Below are 10,041 nucleotides of genomic sequence, written 5' to 3' on the forward strand. Positions count from 1 at the left end.
AAAGTTTTCTTTTCTTATGCTGATATATAATACATACGTTTTATACGCATGACTTCAAAGAAAAGTCCGAAAATATTTATTTGTTTACCTCTAATGGAGGCTCAACTAATTACAATAAACTGCCCCCCCCCCAAAAAAAAAGAAAATAGTGGACATATACACCTACTAAAGTGTTAGTGAACAACTAAAAAAATCATAGTATGATTCTTTTTTTGTGAAAAATGTGTAATATTCTAACAAAATCTATAACCATATTATTTACAAGGGGAAAAGGGTTAAAACTGAGGAAATTCGGATTATTGTGAAAATGATCTTTTTAAGGTATGAGCACACTTCTGCCCCACAATTTTTTTTTCATGAATAGAAACCTTTTGATGTTAGTTTTAAACTGAACCCTAAATAAATTTGGGGCAGACCTGTGCTCTATGTAAAATTGACTATTTAACCCCAAAATGTGATAAATCAAGCAAATTCCTGATTTTCTATGATTTGGGGGCTATAGATCTCAGGCATACAAGTATGGAACTCCTAGACTTTTTCCACTTTGATAAACTACAATACCTAGACTACCTTTTAAGCAAAAAAATTTTGGCCAAAACTTTGATTTTGACCATTTTACAGGGCATATTTTGACCCTTCGTGGGCCAAGCTCTTTGTTTATAAAAGATTTATTTCACAAAAATAATAATAATAATAAATGAATAAAAGAAAACAAGATTGATTTATACATACATATGGGAATGATCCAACAATTTGAGATCAAAAATATGATACATAAGTAAGGTGATACATGTACAATCGTGTAAAACAAGAATAAAAACAAATATGGAAAGATTAATACATGTAGTAAAGGATCTTTGTTTTATTTGGTTTACGTTTCAGGGGAGCTTAGAAACTCCTAATCTTTATAAGGGACTGTTCCACTAAGTGTCATTGTTCCCTCATACATGCATGTAACGCAACCTTTGAAAAAATGCTTTTCAATAAGTTTGATATTCTGCAAAAAAGATATATTTCCTTGCAGACGGAACATTTCTAGTATTTTAACACTTTTTATGGGGATTCATATCAAATTAGAATGAACCTTATTTATTTTACAATTTTTCAAAGTGAAATCCTACAGGAATTTTTTACGCCTGGTCATCATCTTCGTACTAGAAACATAAGATCCATTACTAAAAGGTGGATCCCACGGCTGATGCCAATGCCCGGGGGGATAAAGTCCATTGAGGAAAACATCATGGCAGTAATTAAACCACCAGCCACCTCGGTGTTCAGTAGCACAGTTTCCTGGGGACCGGTCGGTATCCTTGTCAAAAGTGGTAAATCTGGCATTGTTTATTACGTCAGATAACGGTGCGTTCCTGATCTTGTCTTCTGTAAAATTATGAATATCATCGTTAATTACACACATTTATTATAAAAACCTTTTTCTAAAAATGCTTGAATTAAAAAAAAAAAATACAAATCAAAGAAACACAAAGATTGATTAACAATGATGTTTAAAATGTTATAAACCATGATGTGCAACTATTATTATTTTAAGCAATATTTTCGTTAGATAATTGTGTACATTATGCTTACTATGAGAGAAATAAGAAGTGTCTGATAAAGTATATTTGTAATTCTGTACTCCGTTAAAGGGAGACTCAGGTTCCATGTCTCTTTGCCACATCGCTATAAACCCAAATGCGGCACGTAAACATAGGTAGTGACTGTTTCGTTTCTTACACGTAACACCAAGTATTTAAAGTTAAATTTATGGAACATTAGGATGAGACCTTTAAAGTCGACTATCCGTGTCAAGGGATGAGCTGGCACAGTATAGAACTCTCAATGGAACTGAGGGTCGAGCTTAGGTAATGTTTCAATCACTGCATGGGCAGACAGCGAAGTCTCTATATAAATGAAAAATCCTCAAATGTGAGGTTAAACAGCATGTAGTCAAATAAACCCCATACTACACGTATTAAGACGTCGATGATTGATTGATGGTATATTGTTTAACGTCCCTCTTGAGAATTTTTCACTCATATAGAGACGTCACCGTATGCCGGTGAAGGGCTTCAAATTTAGACCTATACTCGGCACTCAGGGCCATTGAGCAGTGAGGGTTTTTTATCGTGCCAGCGCCTTCGGTGACACGGGACCTACGTTTTTAAGGCCATATCCGAAAGACCCGTGACTTTCACTTCTGATTCCGAGCGCCTGGCGAAGGAACAGTCGCTACCTATTTTTTCGTCTTAGGTTTGACGCGGCGCCGGGAATGAGAATCGACCCCTGGCCTCCCAATCACGAAGCGAACGCTCTACCACTAGGCTACCGTGAACGGTATTAAGACGTCGAAATTGAATGACAAGATGAAAGAAGTGAAATGAGTAGTGTGATACATGTAAGTGTAGTATTCCAGGTAGTTTCCATTTACGATTACTTATTATATAATTATTAATTTCAATCTAAGTTTTAAAATTTTGTTTTCTACTACTTAAAATCAAAACATTCTTAAGTTGAAAAAATTTCAGAAAAGTTAACAGACTTTTTTTGTTTGCTTATTTTTTTTTTGTTCTTTGTTTGGGGTGTTGAACCTTTATTTTTGATTCTACAAATTTATTTTAGTTAATATCAAACAGAATTGTTGTTTCTACTATTCTACAACAATGAAAATTAAAATATGTTTAAAACTTTCTTTTTATTCACATTCAATTATTATTTTTCCCCTCAAAAATCGTTCTTCCCAATTTTCCTAATATTGAATCTTCCTTGCTTGTTCAAAATAAAAAAAGAGAAAGATATTCTGCTAAAAAAAATCTGAATATTTTTTCTTTAACATTACGTTGTTAATAATTAATATTTTTAAATTAATATTACCTATAATTTACCCCCTATATATCATTCAGAAACGTGGATGCTTATTTCTTCTTCAAACTTTTTCAGAAAAATGTTGATTTTACAAACCCAAGCTTCCCGTAGCTTTTCCACCAACATTCAGTCTGTAGCCATTGTTTTGGTTGTTTACGAAGAAGAAATCATATCTTATAAACATGTTTGTTTTGTTCAAAGATGTTATCTCTATGTAGAGAGAACTTGTTTTCTCCTTTGTCAATTGATGTATGATGTCATTTCCTGAATGAAAAAGAAATGAGTTGAGAATAGGTATTTAAAACTTCTTTAATTTTGAAAGGAAAATTGTTGATGACTTGTAAATATAAGATATGATTTGAAGTTTAAGAGTATGTATTACACCAAGTTTTCAAAGAACAAAGGAAATATTGATAGCTACCCGAGAACAGTACCAAAATTTTATTTTAGATTTCTTTTCTGCATGATCCAATTTTTTCTTTAAATCAAACATTTAGATGTTTTCTCTATGGCACCTATAAACACACTTCTAATGTTTTGAAGGTCCGTGCTTGTTCTGCTCTTATTTTGTATTTCTAATGGACTTTTGATCTAGAATGTTGTTCGTTATCTCCATATTGTACATTAGGAACTTTTTGTATCGTTCTTGAATCATGACATATGTGCCAACAATATTCTCTCTCTCTCTCTCTCTCTCTCTCTCTCTCTCTCTCTCTCTCGTACATAGGCTTATTTTTACGTCATTTTTTTTTATCATAAGAACAATTTTTTTTCTCTGATGCTGAACAGAGGAAGTTCAAAGGTGGCAGGGGGCATAATGAACTGCATTTTACAAAATGTAGAAATAACCAGTATAGCCAGTTACATTTATTTAATCAGAGTCTTTTTTATAGATGGCTATAGCCATTTTTTAATTTTGGAGGGTGATAATTAATAATGATATTTTCCATTCCTACGTCGATACGATATATCCTGGTGAGCTTGAAATAAAAGATACCATCACCTGCATGCGGAGTTTATATATCTCGGTTGATTCGATACGCAAGAGCATGCACTATGTGTAAACAATTTCTTAAACAAGGTAAATTATTGACAAGAAAGTTGGTGGAACAAGAATATCAGTAGTCTCGTTTAAAAGCATCATTTCGTAAGTTCTATGGTCGAAACAATTACATTGTAAGCAAATACAATTTATCACTGAGTAAAATGCTGACTGACTTTTTTCATACCAACTGTTACTGTTAGTAAGTCTTTATACACTGAATTGACGATGCTTTTTTTCCGTTATTTTCTGATCATGACAAGGAGCACAAGGCGGGTGTGAACGGTCGGCAGGGGATGCTCACTCCTACATGGCACCTAATCCCTCCTCTGATGTTTGACAATGAAAAAAGCATGCAAATTGCAAAATTGTTCCTGAAGCAGTAATTTTATGTTATTGTAAATTTCTGTTACCAATCCAATAGCTTCTGGAAACGTCTCCAAATCCCAATTTATAATCCTTCCAATTTCGTTCAAAGCTTACTTTGCCGGATTGTCTTCTTTGTATCACCTTAAATGTTTAGTTATATGAAATATGAAATAAATCTTGTACTTGCAAATTACAATATTCACATTTATTGCAACATTTTATTGCTATACCTTAAAAAATTCCTTTTGAAAAAGCTAAACAAAAAAGTCAAACATTTCAAAATTCAAAATTTTGGGGGGTTTTAAGATGAAAAAAGAGAATGTACGGATTCACTTTATGGTGCTTTTATAAAATAACATGATTTTTAATATAATTTTGAAAATATTTTTTTCACAATTTAAAAAATATATAAAAAAAAACTCAAAACACATGTAGATATGAAAAAAAAACATAAGAGCACCAGTCTGATAGAAGTTTGGTTAATCAAAATTATTGCAAAACTTAATAATGATAAAAATAGGTACATTAGCCGTGGTAAACTCGCTCAATTTTTCTCAAAAAGAACCCCCTTTCTCTTTCTTACTGAAAAATGTTAACCCTAGTGCTCTTTCAGAAGTTTCAATTGTTTTAGAGCTTTATCTGAAACAAACTAGAATCAACAATTCACTATGATTTTTTTATACATGTATAAAAAAAAAGAAATACATGTTCATGTAAATAGAGATCTTTATCAGTTTTCGTGTTCAAAAGCGCACTGATTAGAGCGTCTGCTCTAGAGTCGCGAATAAAGGAGAAAGAATTCCACTGTGGGACTTGGGGACCATTCTTTCAAGATAAGACCGTATAAACCGAGGTACAATGTCGCAGTAGGTGCTGATACAAAAAAGATCTCTCACTGGTCAATGGCCCTGAGTGCCGAGTAGAGGACAAATTTTGTAACTCTCCAGCGACAAGTGGTGAAGTCTCTTTGTGAGTATAATATTCTCGAGAGGGACGTTAAACAACATGCAATCAATCAACAATCTGTAATTCTCAATTAAAAAAAAAGATGAAAATGCGATAAGTTTGAAACGATGAAGACAGCAGCGCCGAAAACCAAACCAAGCTAATATGAGTCATGGATTAATTTGATCTACACATGTATATTCTTTTCAAATCATAATCAAATGTTGTCTAAGAAATTTACATTGGCGAAACAAACCCACATGTACCAATGTATTGAACTCTTTGCAATATACCTGAAAAATTATTTAGATTTTTTTAGGTTACTAACAAAGTGTTGTGTTGTACATTTTGAATAATTTCAAAAGTACATACAGTCCAGCCACCTCCGTCTGTCTCCATATCACAGTAAACCTGTACACAACGAAAGTTAGGGTCCAATCTATTCCAGGGACAAATAATGTACACTCCAGAAGTCGTAACGTGTCTTCTATAGAGTTCTGTGCAGTCAATGGCTGATGTGCCTTTATCTTTAAAAAAAGGTATATTAACTATTCATCAGAAATTTCTGATAGGAATTAAGCAAAATAATTCATTTCAGTATTATAGAGTAAAATATTTTACCATCAACGGTATTTTTCACAGTTGTGTATAATACTGCAAATGTAACAAATCCACTCAATAGACCAATGAATAGTGTGGTGATCAAAAATATCATCATATTTTTATTCCGAAACTGACATATCTCCTTTTTCTGTGGACAATGTTCCAGCTCATGAGATGAAGAGTTAGTTTCAATCTTCAAAGATATTAAATCTCAACAAAATCTTAATTTTCATGGTCAATACACATTTGTTTAATATCGATCGTTGTATTTACTGGTTAATGTATACATTTTATAAAAAATAACAAAAGATATTGTATAAAGATACAGGTAACTGTTATGTGTGTTTTTAGTTTATTCAGAAAGACATCTGCATAATGTACCTTATTTTGTGTAACATATACCTGAATTTCCGTGAAGAGAAAATAATTAAAACTATAAACATAAGCAGATTGATAAGGTGTACGTGAATCAGTAGGTATTATAAGGGAAAATACATAGTATTACATGTATGGTATTTAAATATAAACCCTATATATTACAGTAAGATGAAATGATATTTTACAAACATAATTTTAAATCATTAAAAATATCTCACCGGATCAGATGTTATATTATCGCTGGATCCCTGAGGGAATAAAAAAAACCAATTAACAATTACATAGTTTTACGTTATACACTATAGAAGAGATGTTATTAACTTACAATGTAACAAATGAGTATAAATTGATATGTTAAAATTAATGTTCAATATATACATGTTTATCTAATATTTAGTCTATATGTTTATTTTTTCCTTAGTTCAAGCATCATAAAAACTCCAAATCATATGAGATGTAATATAACACCGTATTTGTTTAGGCGGGCCCCCCCCCAAAAAAACCAATCTGTCACACTCGTGTTTTTATAGGTGAAGGTGGGAATTTTTTTTTTTTTTTGGATTGACGATAAAAACTTCAGATTGTTGTGGTTTAGGAGAATACACATCAAATACACTTTTTTTTAAAAAATTTTTTTTTTTTTAGGAGAGACGTAAAAACTTCAGATTGCTAAGCTTTTTGATAAATGTGATTAACTTTTCAACCGTCTGCTTCTCTTACTAATGAAATATACCCTTAATACTTGTGCATTGGGTTTACATCCCTCAGTTGATTCGATACGAAGGGGGATGTTTCATGCATGAATAATATCTAAAACGAGACAAGCTATTCAAAAACAAGTTAACGAAACAAGGATATCAATAGCATTGTTTGAAGTTATAATTTCGTTTTTCTGGTTGATTAATTCATTGACTTTTTCAGAAAATACAACATATCCTTAAGTCAAAATTATCAAGTTTGTATTGTTTTCTTTGATATTATTTGACAGTAAATGGTCAAAATCCAAAGAAAAGAAATTAGAATAAAATAAATTGTTTTGAGGAACTGTAATGAATGGTTTGCATCTTTCAAGAAAATTTTATATATAAATCTTTTTACCAAATACGTATGCATTTCCTCTCGAACAACCGCTGTGCCAAGATGATCGTCATTTATCTGTCGAATAGAAAACAGAAATATATAAATGTCATTTATACATGTATGGTATAAAAAATAATTCTTTATATAGAAACGATATTTGGTCGAAATTTCAAAGTTATTTTACTGATATAATTATGCATTATATACTGATTATCTATATGTTTAAAGTCAACCATTATTGAAGGTTTCCACGGTTTGATGGAAATAATGTTTTTCTTTTCCTTGTTTTTTTTAAGATTATATCTACAAAAATTCATACAGAGGGAAAACGTCAAAGGTCACAAACATCAAAATAATGACTAAGATTTTTTCTTTATGTATTTAGAATTGTTGAAAAAAATGTGCTGCTTGTGTATGCAGATCAGCGTAAGTAGCTTAGTTTCTTTTTATTTCTTAATATAGAACTGTCGAAATCTAGCACAGGTTATGTCGAGAATTGCGTTTTAAAACCTTAATTATGTCGCCCCAAACGACATGTTTTTGTTATACAAGCTGTTTCTTGGAGATGGCTGGAACAATATTCCTGAAACTTTCCTCAAAGGAGGATCACTAATTCTAGCTGTGGTTTCAAAATGGCTACCGTTTCCACGGACACCTGCAAAAGGTGACAAATTTTGTCCGCAAGTTTTCTCTCTACTCCCTTGAACATTCTTCATGAAATTTTATTGATGTAATGACTAGTATCTGTAATTGTTCTCATTGGATTTAAATATTGAAAATTGTCAAAAGTTTCCATGAAAATTCTTTTCAACTTCGATTTTTAAATGAAAGTACTGATGCGAGTTGATGGTTGTCCAACCTTAGCTAATGGGTGAAAAATTGAAAGTATTGTCCAGTTCGGGGCGACACTCGCTATTGTTTGCAGTAGCAAGCTTTCTAGTTATCCTTCTTATTTCCATGTTCATTGAAAGGCATATCAAACAAACGGGAAATGGAACTTTTTTAACTGAATATGAACTCTGTTGGTGAAATGAAAATTTCCGAAATAACATTTGAAGAATTATGTGTTTTAAAAAAATGTACGCAAATTTTCTTGTGTATCACAAATGATTTCTTTTCGTCGTTTTTTGAAACTCTGTGACCTGTTATTTGCATTTAATTCCTTTCCATATCAAGTTCGTCGATGGCGAATGGAAAAGAGTTTTGCTTAGCACGTGAGAGGCCCCCTCTTCAAATCCCTGTTGTTTTTATTTTTATCAATTTTTAATTGATAGCATTTAGCTTATGTCATGAGGTATGGCGTGTACAAAATATTACTGTGTAATAATTTTTTTATATTAGCAGAATCTTCATAAACCCATTTAAAGAATAAGCAGCCAAATCTTCATAATCATATTCTTATTTGACATGTTTTTATTAATACATTGCATAATTCATTCAATATGCAAATTATGGGAAGAGTTTTTAGGGTTGGGATTGGAGGAAGGGGTTCGACCCCACAATCTGAACATTCCCCATTTTTTCCTTAACCATTGCACACAATTTATCTGAATTATTTCGTTTTTTTATATCATAGTCACGATAAAGCAAAAATTACGGTAACCATTCATTAGACAAATAAGATTGATAAAATTTAAGAATTCAAAAATTGACAATATTTATTTGCATTGAAAGATTAAGGACAATGGAATTCCTTACAACTTCGTATCCGTCCTGTTGATCCTCATTCAGTCTGTTAAAATCTAGATTCGATACATTCATTTCTTTTTTTTGTAATCTACAAAAGGAATACATGCATACTTAAATGTAATTTAATTTCCGTTACAAAAAACATGCCTTTTTAAATCTTTGCTCAATCCATACAATAGAAATAATCACTAGTATTTTAGGAATGGAAATCAAATAGAGAATTGCCGATCGGTAAATTGCAAGACCCTTAACCGGTTTATCGTATCAAAATAATAATTTAAAGAAATAGGAAATAAAAGATTAAAAAAGACGTTAAACAACATATTATTAATCAATCGAACAGTGTACCCAACTAATTTGGCAAAATATATGTTAATTGTTATCGAAACATTAATAAACATTAATAAAAACATTAATGTAACTGGTAATTCACATGTACAATTAGCGTAAACCATCGCTTTTTCATTTCAAGGAAATAAATAAGACAAAATTTCATTGCTCCAAAAATCTACATGTATGTTTAAATTTTTAATTATCATTTTGAAGTTTCCAGTGGTGATATAAAGTTTGGAATACCACAGTCATTCAATTTTATTACTTTCATTGTAATCTGTGTCTGTTTAATGTTTTAAATGATATCAAAATAAAGAAGCATTCTGAGAGTATTGCATATTAAGCAATACATGTCTTATACAGCTCAACAAACCTTTTAAGCTCACATGGTTTTTCGCAAAAATTAAGGTCACATTAATTTGATATAATATTGTGTATCTAGACAACAAAATACATTTTAAAAATACTTGGTTACATAATTTGAGTTTTATTTCATTAACTGAAACTTAATTCACACAAATCAATTGGTAGAACTTTGATATATTTATGGATAAAAAATAACAACTATTATCATTTGAATTTTTGTAGTTTCTTGCCAATTACAGCTGTCCTTTTATCCTTTCTTTTGAAAACAATAACTTTTTATTTCTGTATAGACAGACTCTTTAATTCAGGTTGGTAACAGTAATTTTCATATGTTTAACTGCTTTCTATGTTAATTAGGTGAAATTTTTAAGAGTCAA

The 10,041-nt window shown here is 31.1% G+C and overlaps 1 protein-coding gene across 1 annotated transcript; it reads right to left on the reverse strand.

The window, feature by feature from the left end:
• Positions 1-1,117: 1,117 nt before the first annotated feature.
• On the reverse strand, positions 1,118-5,933 carry LOC134237256 (ryncolin-1-like). Its single transcript, XM_062719358.1, has 5 exons — positions 5,837-5,933; positions 5,588-5,742; positions 4,315-4,411; positions 2,956-3,123; positions 1,118-1,377 (listed from the first exon to the last, which is right to left on the reverse strand). The coding sequence occupies exons 1-5, from the start codon at positions 5,931-5,933 to the stop codon at positions 1,118-1,120; spliced, it is 777 nt and encodes a 258-aa protein (XP_062575342.1).
• Positions 5,934-10,041: the final 4,108 nt, after the last annotated feature.

This window comes from Saccostrea cucullata, unplaced genomic scaffold, assembly GCF_032062105.1.
Source record: "Saccostrea cucullata isolate Sc308-1 unplaced genomic scaffold, CSIRO_AGI_Scuc_v1 ctg7718, whole genome shotgun sequence".
Classification (NCBI taxonomy): Eukaryota; Metazoa; Mollusca; class Bivalvia; order Ostreida; family Ostreidae; genus Saccostrea; species Saccostrea cuccullata.

Excerpts from the sequence above, each read along its gene's own strand:
- LOC134237256 (XM_062719358.1), bottom strand. The coding sequence starts at position 5,933 with ATGATGATATTTTTGATCACCACACTATTCATTGGTCTATTGAGTGGA. Across the intron at positions 3,124-4,314 it reads TTCCAGAAGCTATTGGATTG|GAAATGACATCATACATCAA; the intron begins GTAACAGAAATT and ends TTTTTCATTCAG. Across the intron at positions 1,378-2,955 it reads AAAAGCTACGGGAAGCTTGG|AAGACAAGATCAGGAACGCA; the intron begins GTTTGTAAAATC and ends ATAATTTTACAG.